Source organism: Sus scrofa, chromosome 3, assembly GCF_000003025.6.
Source record: "Sus scrofa isolate TJ Tabasco breed Duroc chromosome 3, Sscrofa11.1, whole genome shotgun sequence".
Lineage (NCBI taxonomy): Eukaryota > Metazoa > Chordata > Mammalia > Artiodactyla > Suidae > Sus > Sus scrofa.
Genome location: NC_010445.4, coordinates 34951979 through 34969146, shown reverse-complemented (window position 1 = coordinate 34969146; position 17168 = coordinate 34951979). Strand labels below are relative to the sequence as shown.

The window sequence follows — 17168 nt, the reverse complement described above, 5'->3', positions numbered from 1 at the left end:
GAACTCTATATAAAAATGTCGCACTGCGCCATCCTGACTCAGCAGTAACGAGCCTGACTAGTGTCCATGAGGACGCAGGTTTGATCCCTGGCCTCGCTCAGTGGGTTAAGGATCTGGCATTGGTGATGTAGGTTGCAGACATGGTTCGGATCCTGCCTTGGTGTCGCTGTGGTGTAGGCCAGCAGCTGCAGCTCAGATTAGCCTGGGAACTTCCATATGCCGTGGATGCAGCCCTTAAAAAAAAAAAAAAAAAAAAAAAAAAAGTCATCATAGGAGGTCCCTGGTGGCTCAGCAGGTTAAGGATCCAGCATTGTCTTTGCCATGGCTCTGGTTACTTCTGTGGCTTGGGTTCAGTCCCTGGTCCAGAAACTTCCATATGCCATGGCCACAGCAAAAAAAAAAAAAAAAAAAAAAAAAAAAAAAAAAAAAGAAGAAGAAGAAAAAAATGTCCTAACAGAGAGAATGAAACCTGCCACTTATTCTACTCAAATCCCTCTTTGGCCTGACAGGTGGGGTACCCCTGCTCAGGCTACTAGTTGGCAGATCCTTCCTATTATTTGCACTAACAATCAATTGATGAAAGGGGGGTTTAGAGGAAGGGGTGATCACACAGGTTGACTCATGGAAGTAATGTGCTCTCTAGAAAGGCATTTATCTGAGCTATGAGAGTAGACTTCCTGGCATGGAGTGGGCTTGCTTGTGCGGATTAAAAAAGTCAGTGCTGGGAGTTCCTATTGTAGCTCAGTGGTTAACAAACTCAACTAGCATCCATGAGCACGCGGGTTCGATCCCTAGTCTCGTTCAGTGGCTTAAAGATCCAGCATTGCTGTGAGCTGTGGTGTAGGTTGGCAGCTACAGCTCTCATTGGACCCCTAGCCTGGGAACCTCCATATGCTGAGGGGGGGAGGGTGGCCCGAAAAAGACAAAAGACAAAAAAAGGGGGGGGGTCAATACTGAATGGATACATTACATGGCTCCTTTTTTTTTTTTTTATGAATATGTTATATCCCCTTATTGGCATTGCTGCAGAATCCACGGCATATTCTTTCAAAATTGCTATCAGTGATAGTTCTTTGAGTAGAGACTGGACAAAGCCACCTCATGAATGACCCCACCCCCCACCCCGCACCTAGATAAGTGGATAGCTATTCCAAAAACCTTGTCCCTTTGGATAAACCAGATTACCTGTTTTACATCCCTTGAATAAGTCCAAGGTGAGCATGTCAAAACAAAGAGTCAACCCAAACATTGAACCCAACCTTGAAAATTGGGTGTCCGATATGATGGGGACCCCAAAATTGTGTCAGAAGAAAAAGATGACAAACATCCAACCACATTAACTTTTACTTTTTTTTGGTTTATTTTGGGTTTTTTTGCCGGGGGGGGGGACTTTTTGTCTTTTTGGGGCCACACCCATGGCATATGGAGGCTCCCAGGTTAGGGGTCAAATCGGAGCTGTAGCCACCAGCCTACACCACAGCCACAGCAATGCGGGATCCGAGCTGCGTCTGCAACCTACACCACAGTTCAGGGCAACGCTGGATCCTTAACCCACTGAGCGAGGCCAGGGGTCAAATCTGCATCCTCATGGATGCTAGTTGGGTTTGCTAACCACTGAGCCACAACGGGAACTCCTAACTTTTACTGTTTTAAGAGCGGTGATAAATGAACTTAGTTATAACTTTTGTTACGTGGATGAGAAACAAAAAATACCATCCTCAGACCATGTATCATTTGGTTTAGATTTCATTGGTGCAGCAAAGCCAAGAATTTTCAGCTGAATGTTAAATTCTAGTGAATTTTCAAATGGTAGCTCCATTTATATTCCAGGGGGTACACTCTTGCAACAGTAAAACTTTCTTAAGATGTTTGAAGGAATGCTTAATCACTAGATACTTTTTGAAACGTTGGAATAAGACCAATCAAACTAAAACCCCAAACACATTTATCTTGGTTCGCAATGATTCATAGGCACAGTAAAAATCTAACAAATGAGAATGAGAAGCCTTAATACTCCTGCTTCTAAGGCATTTTAGAGTCTAGCCAGTCTCACTGGGATATTTTTGTAATCTGCCTGACACAGACGTTCTTATTTCTAGAGAAGCAGATAGTACCTCTGAATTAGAACACGTTACATTGCGGAAATGCCACAGCTGGAAACATCTTAAGAGAATTTTATCATCTTTCTGGATTTACTAAATCAAAGTGAAATAGCATTTTCCATTTTTATTTTCTTTTTAAGACGGCATCATTAAAAATAATTTGTCAAGACAGGGTTTATTTCAGTGCATGGGTTCTCTTACCTTCTTTATGTAGAAAAGGCCTCATTTGGTGAGGAAATTATTATCCGTAACATGATACCATTTAACATGCTCTTCCTTTAAAAAAATTTGGGTGGGGGGGGGATGTTACACTATAATAATTAAGTCTGGAATTTGTAATTTTCCTACCTAGTTGCAATATATTCTTTTTCTGATAGTCTCATTTTCTTTACTGTAGTCTCCTTTGAGCATAGAAATCCACATAAGCTCAGTTTGAAGTACCCCAGCCTTAGAATTAGATCCTGACATGATGACATTTTAGTAACACATCGTATTAATACTCCTGACATTTTAGTAATGTGTAGTAGTAATACTCCAGTGCAACAGCTTATACATGGTCCATATTCTGACGTCACCATGGTTTTGTTGAAGGGCTCCCTGCATGCCTGTTCCATGATCTTCATAAACTCTCTAAGTCCAAGATGTATCTGCACATTTCCTCGCAACATCCATTCAAACGCAGCACCCTCCCCCTCCCCTCATCTGAATCCATCCAACCAGTTGGCAGAGAGAGTGCATTTCCCCCTGAGCGAGCAGTATTGTGAATTTTATCTTCTCTTCCAGAAATCAGTTCGTCTTCGTTGCAGCAGATGAAATTTCTTGTAACACCTCTGCAGGTAACAAACATTGCTACTTCTTGATGCATCCATCCGAGTCTCAGTATCCTTTTTTTTTTTCCCCTCCTTCACATGCTGCAGTTGATCATGCTAGGAAGTTTAGTTAAAAAGGAAGGAAGGAAGAGAAAGAGAAAAAAAAGTCAGAAAGAAAGAAAGACAGAAAGACAGACAGACACATTTTTGGAGTATAGCTGGAGCTTTTAGGCTCTGCTGTCTAAAAAGACATTAGGCCTTTTGCTAACTTGGCTGTTTTATTTCCGGTTTTAATAATCCATAAGCTAGAAAAGTAAGGCTGCATTGAACGAAGCCACAATCAAATCTTAAGGTATAATCAGTGCTGTCGTGTTAAAATAGGGAACAGAGGCGATTCAGGGACACAGACATGGGACTTGTGTGTTTGGGGACGCATTATGTCTGGGTCCACACAGATTTATGTGTGATGATTTGGGCTCTTTATGGAATGATGGGTATATATTATAGGCCCTAAAAGACTGAATCTGTAAAGCTGGAGGCCTTGGGGAATATAATTATCTCTGTCTCATAAGAAGGGGATCTTCATTCCATTAGTCAAAGATCCTCTGTTTCCTTTCTTTTAAAACACACTCCAAGGAGCAGGACATGAGAGAGACAGAGTCTTCTGTTTTTGAAACTGGGGCATTGGCAAAATTGCATGATGTGTCCATCCAAATAATGCCTGTCTTTTTGCTTTGATGTGGTTCAGAACAGTTATGTGGGGACTCTCATTAGCATGGAATTACTTGATTAAATGTCAAGATAGGTGAGTGCCTTAACTAACAGCAGATTTATTATTTTCAATTTTATTTTATTTTATTTATTTATTTTTTGCCTTTAAAGCCACAAGTATGACCCAAACAATGCTGAGGTGATCTTACCAATGTGTTGCTTTTAGCCAACATGGGAGGACAGAACAGCTCATTCCCATGTCACTGAGTGTGCCATAACCTTCAAAGACATACATTAAACAGAACCTGACGCATAGACATTCATCTGTTACCCATCACATGTTATCAATGGCATGGTGAGCAAAGCCATGTTTGCTGACGCTTCTCCCTCTGCAGACAGTCTTTGGAGAGAAGGAAGAGCTCAGGGAAGCACAGAGAACTAGAAACATGTCCCCAGCCCTCGTTGTTCTGTGTCATAGATGGCTGGTCTCGTATTTTCATTGGGTGGCAGTCTTCCCTTAGGAGCTTCTGAGGTATGCTTGCTCATATTTTAAAGCACCAGCTGAAAAAAAAAAAATTATAAAGGAGTTCCCGTCGTGGCTTGGTGGTTAACGAATCCGACTAGGAACCAGGAGGTCGCAGGTTCGATCCCTGGCCTTGCTCAGTGGGTTAAGGATCCGGCATTGACGTGAGCCATGGTGTAGGTTGCAGACGCGGCTCGGATCCCGCGTTGCTGTGGCTCTGGTGTAGGCCGGTGGCTGCAGCTCCAACCTGACTCCTAGCCTGGGAACCTCCATATGCCGCGGGAGCGGCCCCAGAAATGGCAAAAAGACAAAAAAAAAAAAAAAATTATAATGGAGTTCCCGTCGTGGCGCGGTGGTTAGCGAATCCGACTAGGAACCGTGAGGTTGCAGGTTCGGTCCCTGCCCTTGCTCAGTGGGTTAACGATCCGGCGTTGCCGTGAGCTGTGGTGTAGGTTGCAGACGAGGCTCGGATCCAGCATTGCTGTGGCTCTGGCGTAGGCCAGTGGCTACAGCTCCGATTCGACCCCTGGCCTGGGAACCTCCATATGCTGTGGGAGCGGCCCAAAAGAAATAGCAAAAAGACCAAAAAATAAAAAATAAAATAAATAAATAAATAAAGCACCAGCTGACTCTGTTCCTAGAAAACCCCCTTGGTAAAGGTCCTGCTCTTTCTCCTCCAACCCCTAGCTTCAGATAGCTCTCTTTTTCCTTGTGAGCGTGATGTCACCTGTAACACTTCACTAATGTCTAACAGTAGAAGATGGGGCGTTGCATTGCTGGGGGCACGGGATGTAAGCATCCTTTAACATTTGCACAACTTCTAGAGGATGGAGCATGCAACTCAAGGAGAATCAGCTTGAGGTGGGGAGGAAAGTTGCTTTAAAATGTTACTAAGCATCCTTCGGGGAGAGGCTGGTCATCCAAAGACTTCATCTTCCCTGTTAATCTGTACGCATGTCCCCATGTATCTTAGATTCTATTTTGACATCATAGATCAAACATCACCACCTTACCACCTAAGAGGGAGATATTGATTGTACCCTGTGACCTCACACACCCCGCCTTGTAAGCAGGTGGTCGGGACATAATCTTTTGAAAAGAGGCTGCAGATAATGAAAGTGTGCCTGAGTCGAGAGAGTGTTTTCACCCACCTGATCTCATTTAGGATGGCTGCTCAGTAAATTCTTAATGAATTGCTATTGATCAAATTTCAAATTGAGAGAGATATCCCTGTTGCTTTGATGGCCGTATTAATAATATGTGGTATGCTTCATAAGGTTCAATTTGAACTCTGAATTTTGAATCAAGCATGAAAAAAGGAGACACCCGTATCAATCAAATGCGAATTGTCTCCGAGCCAGACTACCCTCCTCACAAAATGAAAATGAAAAATCAGGAGTTCCCACTGCAGCGCAGCAGAAACAAATCCAACTAGGAGCCATAAGTTTGGGGGTTCGACCCCTGGCCTCGCTCAGTGGGTTAAGGATTCAGTGTTGCCGTGAGCTGTGGTGTAGGTCACGTTGCTGTGGCTGTGGCAGAGGCCAGCAGCTCCGATTAGACCCCTAGCCTGGGAATTTCCACATGCCTCGGGTGCAGCCCTAAAAACAAAAACAAAGAAAAATCAGAACCATGCAGTCCGCAAAGGCTGTGATTCATGGTTTCCACAAAGTCTTACTTATTTCCCTCATGCTGGAAAAAACCCAAGGCACCCACACTCTAAGTGGCCCAAACGTGGTGCTCGCCCTGCCACATCCAGAGCATCTCTCGGGGTGGGTCTATTGACTCCTGGTGTCTATTGGATTTCAGTCTTTGACCGAAAAAGGCAACTTATCTCTATTTAAAAAAAAAAAAAAATCAACAAGATGCTTCACATCTCAGTTTTGAGAGTTTGATGGATTTTATACCTCAAATTCTTATAAAGAAGTGTTATTCTTACACAGCTGCCTATGGGGGCAGAGATGGCCAGAGTTCTGTCTGTGGCTTGAGGCAGAGCAGGCGAGATGAAAAATCATCAACCAGAAGCAACGGGAGCACTGAAGAATTTCTCTTTTGGTTCCCAAAGGAAAAGTGATGATTTTTACTCAGGTCTTTATTTACAGAGGAGGCCAAAATGTCGACTCTGCTGTTGCTGGTCCCAGAGAAGCAGCACGTTTCATTAGTATGTGCAGTTTCTGAGACTGCGTTTACCAGGGCATGTAGTTTCATTGTCAGTGGCTCCAACAGCGGTATTGGTGGTTTCGTTCTTGTTTTCATTCCTGAAAGATACGTGTTTATGTGGCTGTCGTATTGACCTTGAACGTGCCAGTGGCTTCTCAGTTTGCAACATCAAGAATGTTTGATGAGGTGGATTCAGCAAGAAATGGCCAAAGGGGCAAGGTGACTTTCCCTTCTCTTCGACCCGACGTCTTCCTGCGGCTGGGAGGCAATGGAGCTTTTCCAGGACTGGGAAAGATGAGGGATTGCAGTTGTAGGATATGGATCTTGTACAAGAAGGGAGGTTGAAAGCATGCAACTTGTTTTGGCAGAGCAGCTAGAAAAGCATTTCAGTTAATGAAAACATGGCTTGCGTCATTGCTGTGAACCAGCACCTGTGGTAGGCGTTCAAGACACAGCATTTTCTTTTTCCTCTTTTTCAAGAGAAGCACTTCCTTCAAGGAGCTTCCAGTCCTTCAAAAAGCCTCCGTCTGAGTACAGGCCAGACCGCAAACGTTTACACAAATGAACATAAAACACACTTGGGTGCACAGCTATACAACAGCTATCATGAATCAAAAAGCCAGGGTATGGATAGAAACATTAAGTTCCCGTCCTGGCTCAGTGGTAACAAACCCAACTAGGATCCATGAGGACGCAGGTTCAATCCCTGGCCTCACTCAGTGGGTTAACGATCCAGCATTGCTGTAAACTGGGATGTAGGTTGCAGACATGGCTTGGATCCCACATTGCTGTGGCTGTGGTGTTGGCCAGCAGCTGCAGGTCTGATTTGACCCCTAACCTGGGAACTTCCATATGCCCTGGGTATGGCCCTTAAAAAAAAAAAAAAGAGAGAGAGAGTTGCAGTGCGACTTTATATTTATTTACTGGCCTATGATCAGTAGGTGGCCTCTCTGAGAGGGTGATACTTGAGCTTGGACCTGAATGAAGACAGGGTGTAAGCCGGGTGAGTAATTGTGGAATTGAAACCATTTTAGCAAGTACAAATGCCCCATGGTCAAGGCATGCCTGAGATGCTCAGGCATGGTGTAGCCAGAGCATCATGAGTTACACGGGTGGATTTCAGAGATAATATCAGGAAGAAAGCCAGGGGTCCAAACAAATTAGGAAGTGGAAACCACTGGAGGTTTTCAATGGGATAGGAGGTTTGGCTGTGATCTGATCTTTTTTTTTAAATGAAGAGTTGGACTGCTTTATGGCTTGCAATATGGCAACGGCAAAAGAAAGGACATGAGTCGAGAGTCTCTTGCTGCAGCCCAGGGAGGGGTAATCAGCCTGGGCTAGGACAGTGGCTGTAGAGAGCCAAGAAGTGGTTTCTTGGGCTGTGTTTTGACAAGAGAACCAGCAGGGGGGTGCTGGCAGATTAGATACTCACAAGGACTAGTTTGTGTTAAATGCCCATGCCCTCTGACTTGTCCAAGGGTGTATGGTATTTCCACGCAGTGCTAGGGCTTTCTGTCGGCAAGGAGAGCAAGCCCTTCAGCCCATCCTCACGTGGGCTTTGCTGAATTCTCCAGGGGGTAGTGATAACCTGCCATTGTTTATTGAGCAAATTCTGTGTCCTAGCAAGTATGATGAATTATACGCAGTGTACACACATATCCACATGCACATGTACATATGTGTGTATACACAGGTATGTATGTATTATATATACATGCATATGTAGTTTATTACTGTAGCTCAGTGAGGCAGATGTTACTATCACCCTAGTCTCGCAAATGAAACAAAGGGCAAGACGCTCGGGACCAGAGAGGTTTGGTAACCTGGCCTTGGTCACGAGGAAATCTGTCTGATGCCACAGCTCTTTCCACTGGACCACACTGCCCCCATGTGCTTTCTTTTTTCTTTTTTTTTTAATGGCTGCATCTGCCGTATGTGGAAGCTGCTGGGCTAGGAATAGAACTTGCACCTCTGCAGCGACCCAAGATGCTGCAGTCCAACTCTTAACCCACTGCTCCTCAGCGGGAACTCCCCCTTTCCACAAGATGACGTGCTCCTTTCATCTTGAACTTGGAACATTGGCCTTTGCCTCCAGATGGAACTCTCCTGTGTTCTTCAGCTGTGCCATCTTCCTAGAAAATTAGATTTTATGAGTAGGGCGGCATAGTTATTAAAATGTGGAAGGAATCCAAGGGAACAGAATGATTCGCTAAAAAGATATTCCAGGAGTTCCCCTCATGGCACAGTGGAAACAAATCCAACTATTACCCATGAGGATGTGGGTTTGATCCCGGGCCTTGCTCAGTGGATTAAGGATCTGGCGTTGCCGTGAGCTATGGTGTGGGCAAAAGACGCCACTCAGATCCTATGTTCCTGTGGCTGTAGCATAGGCTGGCAGCTGTAGCTTCAATTTGACCCCTAGCCTTGGAACTTCCATATGCCGCAGGTGCAACCCTAAAAAGCAAAAAAAAAAAAGTTTCAACGGGGAGTTTATGTAAACTGGCCCATCTCCTTCATGCAGCTTGTGTGTGCTGAGCACCTGATGTGCTGGACTTGGGTCTGGCTACAGGACAGCATGGGGAAGGGAGAATTCTGCATGTTCGGGAGGACAGAGGGTCACCCAAGCCAAGGGTATTCTAGAGCGATTCTCTAAAAAGTCTTTCCTTTGCTAAACATCAATTCACAGAATAACTCATGCCCTAAAAATGACCAGACACTTTGAACTTGCTGTTTGGACTGCCAGCTGCCCCTGCCCAAGAGAGTGTGTGTGTGTCTTTGAGTGTCAGCGGGGTGGGGGTGGGGGGCAAGGGGCAGGTGGAGGCTGGATCTCTAGCTGCCAGCAAGCCTCGCCCCTCCCCCCCGCCAGGCGCCATTGGGGTGGATGGGAAGCCCCCCCTGGGACACCCTCCCAGTCACTCACGAGGACTGGATGCAGACACACGTGCAAATGCTGTGCAAACCAGTTCTCATGGGACAGGTTAGCAGACACTTTTATTGGAGGCGATATTAGGCGAGTCCGGGGGCACAATGGCGGCTGTCACCACCCCTCTGCATCTTTCTATTCCCAACTTGAAAACACATACACACATTCACATAGCCATACAGCTGCACTAAGACTGCAGATAGTATTTGGAAGAAATTTCCAAATTGGCCATTCCTCTAATTGATCCTTCAGCAAATTTCATCTCATCGTCTCCCTTCCATTTTGGCAACTTGATTATTCTGCAGAGTTGTCATGCAGCCAATTGATGTGTACTTAATTGGTCTGTTTCCAATAAAATGTGATGCATATCGTAATAGCAGAAGGGCAGGGTGCTACGGGAACGGAGAGACAGAGGAACTTGGTAAAAGTAATCATAGCATTTATTGAGCGCTTCTTGTGAATGGACAGAGTTCAAGGCTTCTTATATGCAATAATATTGTGTAAAAATGAACTGTCGGCGTTCCCATTGTTGCTCAGCGGGTTCAGAACCTGACTAGTATCCACGGGGATATGGGTTCGGTCCTTGGCCTTGCTCGGTAGGTTAAGGATCCGGTGTGGAGCTAAGCTCCAGTGTGGATAGCAGATGCTGCTCAGATCCAATGTTGCTGTGGCTGTGGTGTGTAGGCTGGCAGCTTCAGCTCCAACTTGACCCCTTGCCTGCGAACTTACATATGCTGCAGATGCAGCCCTAAAAAGAAAAATAAAATAAAATTTTTCATTTTTTTAAAAATGAAATGTCTTTATCTGGATTTCTTTTTTTTTTTTTTTGTCTTTTCTAGGGCCACACTCACGGCATATGGAGGTTCCCAGGCTAGGGGTCAAATTGGAGCTGTAGCCGCCAGCCTATGCCAGAGCCAAAGCAACTCAGGATCTGAGCCTCATCTGCAACCTACACCACAGCTCACGCCAGATCCTTAACCCACTGAGCGAGGCCAGGGATCGAACCTGCAACCACATGGTTCCTAGTCGGATTCATTAACCACTGAGCCATGATGGGAAGTCCACATCTGGATATTAAAGATATCTAGAGAGCACTGAATTAGCCTGAGTAAGGGAGGGCTCATCAGGGCAGAATTTTTTTGACTATAGAACAGCAATCATCACCTATCAGAGTATAGACAGCCGCTTGCAGAATGTATTAGAAACACAGGTTCCATTTCTCCCAACCCACTCCCTGCCCCAGAGGTCCTGATCCCTAGGCCTGGAGAGGGACTCTGCCAGCCTGCATTCTTACACGTTATCTTAGTAGAGAAGTTCTTATATGCAGTCAGTCAGTCACCAAGTGGCTCTTGAGCCCTTCAAATGTGGCTGAATCCAAATCGAGGGGAGCTCTACATGTGCAGTGCATGCTCGCCTTCAGAAACCTAGCACCCAGTTCTGTCAAGCATCGCACACATCAGCTTTACGTTGATGACACATCGCAGTGATGCCATTTTTAATACGTCAGATTAAATTAAAATAGAAACATGCATTGCCCCTGTTTTCATCCTTTTTTAATGTGACTGCCAAAGAACTTGCAGTGTCCACTGCGACTTGAGTTTGTGGCTCTCGTTACATTTCCATGGGATAGTACCACTTGAGAGACATATTTTCATTTGCTTTGCTCAAGGGAATATTGAGGGAGTATGTGTACCCTGAGACCTCGCCTCTTAGAGGTGAGGGACACTCACGTGGAATTAAAATGTTGTGACAGAGGACTTCCCTGGTGGCCTAGGGGTTGAGGATCTGGTGTGATCATTGCTGTGGCTCGCGTCGTTGCTGTGGTGTGCATTCCATCCCTGGCCTGGGGATGTGCACATGCTGTAAGCATGGCAAATACACACACACACACACACATTGCAACAGATAACCTGGACACTAGCAGTGTGTCTTGACTTTATGTTGCAATTTTGCCTTTGAGTGTGTGTGTGTGATAGGACATCCCTGGGGTACAGGGCCCAGCATGAGTCTCCTTCTCATCCTGTTAGTTAACATCTGAAAATCGTTGCTCTGCTTACATGGGGCGTGGAGGATGCTGGTACACAGAGCTTCAGAAGCTCAGCTCAGTTCAGGGGTAGCTGTGTCACATGTATTCTTTGGGGCTTCAACTGGAGGGACCCCCACATGGAGTAGAGACAGGGCAAGAGTGGCAATCCTCTCTTAATAGCACCCACAGCTGATACTGGTTTGGTTTCTAACTGGTTACCTGCCAACCTCCCCTCAACCTCACTACAGCCTTACACATGCTGCATCATCCTCATCTTCGTTCACAGAGAAACTGGCTCATTCTGTGTTTACTGAATGGGGAAACTGCAGAAGCAGAATTTTATTCCAGGAATTCTGACCCCAAGAAATCCTTAGCTGCTGTTCAGCCCTGCTTCTCTGAAAGTGTACTGCAGATCTCAGGAGCGGTACAAGCAAGGAGCTCCTGCTGTGGTCCCCCAAGGATGAAACTGCCACTGGGGTATCATGTTGATTTCCAGGCATGATGGGAAATTCTTAGTGATTTTTGTGAAGCTGTGGTTAGGACATAGAGAAGGTGAAAGAGACTTCCTAAAAGGAGGGTGGCCTTGGCCCTGGCCCTAGATTGAGTGTGGCCATGGGTCTTCTGTTGGAGGAAGCATTCGGAGTGAGGGAAGTGTGGAGCCCAAAGCAGGGCTTCTGTGTCTTCTGGACTCCCAGACTGGTACTCTGTTGTGATGCTTCCAGAACTGGGGTTCTTACCTGTAACCCACTCTGCTGGGATTTAGAAGAGGAAGAGGTTATTAACTTATTAACCGTTATTAACTTATTAACTTATTAGAGGTTATTAACTTATTAACTTATTAACTGTTTCGAGAGGACAGAGACAACATGATGCCATCTGACTCGCCGTGGGCGGCACGAACTAGTTCTCATGGCTTCTGCAGGTGTTGGCTGCAGGTGCCTACTTGGACACACACAATTCAGAGGTGGGACAGGCATCCGTGGGCAACTGCAAACTCTGGCTTCCTATCTAGAAGCCAACATGCTCAGAAGACTCTTTCCCTCCTACCTCTGGGGAAGAGAGTCCCAAAACTGAAACAGGTGGTTTGAGAAGAGGATCATTTCAAGTCCAAGCTAGGGAAGCGAGCCGCGGTAGAATTCAGAGCTGTCAGAGTTGGGTTGGGAATAACTCCCTGGTGTTCATCTTGGAGACTTTCTTCCCTTTCTACCCTGTCTTTCCTAGAGGTTTTGAGTCATGGGACTGAGTCCATCCCTCTGACTTACCTGTCTCAGGAAGCTTTTGGAACAAAAGCTACAATTGTATAAACCGTGGCCTGGATTAGACTAGGAGAAGGCTACTGTAGTCATAGTGGAATATTCCAGTGAGTGTGTTCACTGAGACCAACTGAGGTCTGAGACCACAGAAGAGGGAAGGAGAGCATTCCCAAGTTACACCACCATCTCCAAATTGCAGGCAGCGAGACCACGAGGGCCATGGCGTGGAACCTGTTTGTACATTTCATGGGGGATCGATGACTTGCACGGATTAATTTCCCAAATACCTTCCAGACTCTTAAGACAGAATTAAGAGGGCACTGTAGCCGCAAATGGCATCCCAGAGACTGGGGGCTGCCTTCTGGTCCCTACTGAGGCATCCTGCTTTAAATGCATACTCTGTATCACTTCTCTAGGTGGTTGGGACACAAGGCTTTGCCGCTTCAGGGTGCACCAAGGCTGTCTAGGAGGCCTGTACCACATCAGGAAGTTCATCTGAGGGCCCAGCATATTTAACTCATCTTTCTGCTCCACAAGGATTCCCCCAGTTGTCTCTGAAACAGGGGGCATGGGGAGGGGATGCTAAAATACGAGTAAAGTCTCAGGAGCATCAAGATTCTGCATTACGGTATATAAAGTAATACAGAACTCCATGGAGTGAAGCAAACCACAGCGTTCTTACTATGGCCCTTTAAGAAAATCACTTGACTGTTAAAACCCTGGGGTGGGTGTGCCAACGTGGCCCCATAGGATTTCACTCACACCCAGCTTGTTGTGGCTCAATTTAGATGTCAATAATACATAGTAGTTACATTCTTAGTCTAGTTGACAAAACATGGTAACGAATGTGGGTTCATCGCTTGCATCCCACAGGCAGCTACCCTACTCATGTGACTCGAGCATAACTTTAAGGTCACACACAGCGACTGAAACTCCATCTGTTTCTCCATCACTGGACGTGTCCAGACAGGCCGTGGGTGATGCCTCGGTCAAGAGGAGAGTCTGGGTGAAATGTAGGGTCTGAGACTTGAGCAGTTTGGGGTTCATGGTTGTATTCACCACAGTGCCGTGGGCTTTGGTGTGCTCTGGGGGGTGCTATCTAAGGAAGTGAATCAACCTCTCACCCAAGACAATCACCAAGGAGAGCAATGGAGGAGGAGGTCAGAATTACAGTCAGGTCAGAGTGAGCGGAGGGCACTGAGTGGATACAGAGCTGCATTTTGCAATCCCTCGCTCCGTACCCGACACCTCTCCTATTCCGGACGTGCCGTCCCTGGCCCAGCGCTGGCCTGGATGGAACCATTTTCCTCATCCCTCACTCGTTAAATAGTCAGACAGTCCAGAAAAGAAAAGGAAATGACATTGTAATGAGGTGGATCTTGACTCCAAAAGCAGGTATTGGGTGGACTGCGAGAGCTACACAGGATCCCGTTAGAAGCGACTCAGTCGGGGGCCTCTGCAGACCACAAAGCTGCGCAGGCGGAAGACGGGCTGGTGAAATTCTCCATAAGAAACCCTTGCCTCATAATCTCCACTCTCTGTAGATTGCTTTAAAATGTATCTGGTGTCTTTTTTCTTTCTTTCTTTTTAGGGCCGCACCTGCGGCCCATGGAGGTTCCCAGGCTAGGGGTCGAATTGGAGCTGTAGCTGCCAGCCTACACCACAGCCTCGCCAACACAGGATCCCAGCCGCATCTGCAACCTATACCACAGCTCACGGCAACGCCGGATCCTTAACCCACGGAGCAAGGCCAGGGATCAAACCTGCATCCTCATGGGATGCCAGTCAGGTCTGTTAACGGCTGAGCCATGATGTGAACTCCTGTATCTGGTTTCTTTTCATGCACTTTCCCTGTGAATCAGGCGGGGCCCAGACAGAACAGAATCATTTTATGAAGGAGGAAAATGGGGCTGGGAGAGGGGGATTTTCCAGCGTCACTGAACAAGGTCATTGCAAAGGCAGACCTGGCACCTGGATCTTCTGGCCCCGAGCCTTTGCCCTCTCCAGGGCAGGCCGGCCTCCTGGTGTTAACGTGTTGCTAAGGTCAGAGAAAGAGGAGGGCTCGCAAAGGCTGCACGCCCTGGTGAACTAGCCAACAACGCTGTGACCTTGCGTTCCTCTGTTTCTTTCTTCCCTTTGCGGCTAACAGAACCCTCAGGATGTGGCTCCCGGCTCCTCCGGGGCCTCTCTTCCCTCTTTACTCCTCCTCTGGCTGCCTTCCCTCAATAGTGCCCTTGGCTTGGGCCTTTGTCCATGTGCCCCGTGGCCAGTGCTGTGCTGGATGCTGGGGAGAAAAAGGAGAACGAAGGAGGCTCAGCCCCAGCCCTCAGGGGGCTGCCCTCCCCGAGAGGGGACAGGTACATACTCAGGGAAGTTCGGAAAGAAAATGAGCGGAGCTGTGCTCTGTTTCAGGAAGGATGGGGACAGGCTGGCAAGTGCGCGTAAGAAAGAGAAAGAGCAGTCGGGGCGGGGGCGCCTGTGGGGAGCGGCATTTGGACTGAGACACAAGGAGGAAAGGAAGCAGTTCAGGAGGGAGAGGAGCAAAGATCAAGGCCCTACAGACGTCCAAGGGGTGTGGGTGCATCTGGAGCACAGTGAGCTGGGGGCCACGGGGAGTGAGAGAGGACGAGAGGACGGACAGCGGGGCAGGGGGATGTGGCCTCGTCTGGATTTTATTACAGGTTCAATGGAAAATCACGGAAGGATTTCAAAGGAGGGGATGATGGGATTAGCTTTATGTAGATTTGTATTTACTACATAGATAGAAAGATGATAGATAGATCCATTGATCCAGAGATAGGCAGACAACCCCTCAGACAGATGGACACAGATCTAAAGGGCTGGAGGGTTGAAGAAGCCAGAGTAGGACCAAGGAGACAAGAAAGAAGATGGGTTTGATTTGGTTCTGATGAAATACTGGTGCCTCATGTCAGGGGGGTCAGAGCATGAGCAGCGGGGGCAGGGGGGGAGGCAGCTTTCAGAGGTCCTTCCTCTGCAGTTTCTGACGGATGGGCTGTGGGGCCACGACTGTAGCAGTGCCCGCCTGGCTGGGGACGGGGTGGCGTGGAGGGTGGCCATTGGCGCAGGTCGGTCCTACGACCTCGTCCTCCCCTTCCCAGGGAGGCCCCTGGGAACTGCCACTCTTCCTTCGGGCTGTGCTCAGCCAAGTCCGAGGACGGGAGGTCGCTGACGTGCCTGGCATGTCAGCTGCAAGCAGAGAGCCCGGGTCCACAGCTTCCCTAATAACCTTGTGTCTAAACTGCAGTGTCACACAGGGGCGTGTTTTGGAATTAGCATTTGAAAAGAAGCCTCCTTGCTTTCAGTTTGAGCTGACACGGTCCCTTTTCCTCTGTGGAAAGGAAATTTATTAATCATAATAAAACCATCGGATTCTGAAGGTAGAGGTCACCCTGCGGAGAAAAAGGAGCCTGCTCGTTTACAAGGACGGCTTCGGCACCACTGTGTTTTTGCTTCTGCTGGGGAAGACGGCGCGGCCAGATTGTTACCTGGGGTCTTCCAGAAAGGTTGAAGCTTGGCCCTGTGTCAGAGAGAAATAAGAATTGACCATTAAAGCAGGCAGGAGGACAAGGGGGGGTGGGGTGGGCTGTGTTTTCCCAGAAGATATTCAGACTGCCAGTATGCTGTCTCCCCAAAAGGGGACCTGTTTTGCCTCCGTAGAACAGGTCCCCACACTGAAAAATAATCATCATCATCGCTCCGAAGCTGCGTCGTCACGCGTGCTTTGGTGCTTTGAAGGACACTGTACTGTGGCCTCACAGAGTACATTTCCAGGTGTGTTTACTTCGTCTTTGCAGTAGATGTCCTGTTCTTATAAACCAGCTTTGCCAGGGGAAACCGCATCAAAAATAATCCCATGAACAGGTGTTTTTTTTTGTTTTGTTTTGTTTTTCCTCCAGACTTATAACAGATTTGATTTTTGCATGAGATGAAAATCGCTGCCAAAGTTAGACATGGTGTTTTTTCCCTCCTAGTCTCTACTTCTAACCATGGGTGGAAGCCCAGATTTCATGAGTGACCTCCAGGAAGAAATGATTTCTTCAAGAAGTTCCCAGTCTTCTTGTTTTGACACTTAAGACGTACACCTAGTTTTTGTTGTTTTCGGTTTTCATCCCAGAGAGAGGGAGAGTCTTGAGGGTTTGGGTGGGAGGGGTGCGTGTGTGTGTGTGTGTGTGTGTGTGTGTGTGTGTGTGTGTGTGTGTGTGTGTTTTGGCCGCCTTGAAGGTTTGGGGTGTGTGTGTGTGTGTGTTTTGGCCGCCTTGAAGGTTTGGGGTGTGTGTGTGTGTGTGTGTGTGTGTGTGTGTGTGTGTTTTGGCCGCCTTGAAGGTTTGGGATGTGTGTGTGTGTGTTTTGGCCGCCCTGCATCATAGGGAGTTCCCAGGCCAGGGATCAGATCAGGAGATGCAGGTGCAGCCTATGCCACGGCTGTGGCAATGCTGGATCCTTTAACCCACTGCGCTGGGCTGGGGACCAAACTGCCTCCTGTGCTGCAGAGATGCCACCAATCCTGTTGAACCTCAGCGGGAACTCCAAGAGTCTTTGATTAAAGGTCATTTTTGATGAGTCACAGGCACGAAGGGTGTCCTGAGGAACGAAAAGCAGGAGGGGCTGACGATTTGTTACTGTCATGGAGGGGTTCATCTCCA

At 47.3% G+C, this 17168-nt stretch overlaps 1 protein-coding gene across 17 annotated transcripts in view; it reads left to right on the top strand.

Annotated features, from left to right (window-relative positions):
- The window catches only part of RBFOX1 (RNA binding protein, fox-1 homolog 1), a 2271070-nt gene that overhangs the window by 2240626 nt on the left and 13276 nt on the right, over positions 1-17168 (top strand). For 9 of the 17 annotated variants that reach the window (XR_002342915.1, XM_021088063.1, XM_021088066.1 and 6 more), the window contains one exon: positions 2886-2938. The exons of the other annotated variants lie outside the window; for them this stretch is intronic. Coding sequence is in view for 8 of the 9 variants with exons in the window: in XM_021088063.1 (XP_020943722.1) it covers positions 2886-2938 (53 nt within the window). In the remaining variant the exon portion in view is untranslated. The remainder of the gene's footprint in view (positions 1-2885; positions 2939-17168) is intronic. 17 annotated transcript variants of the gene reach the window in all.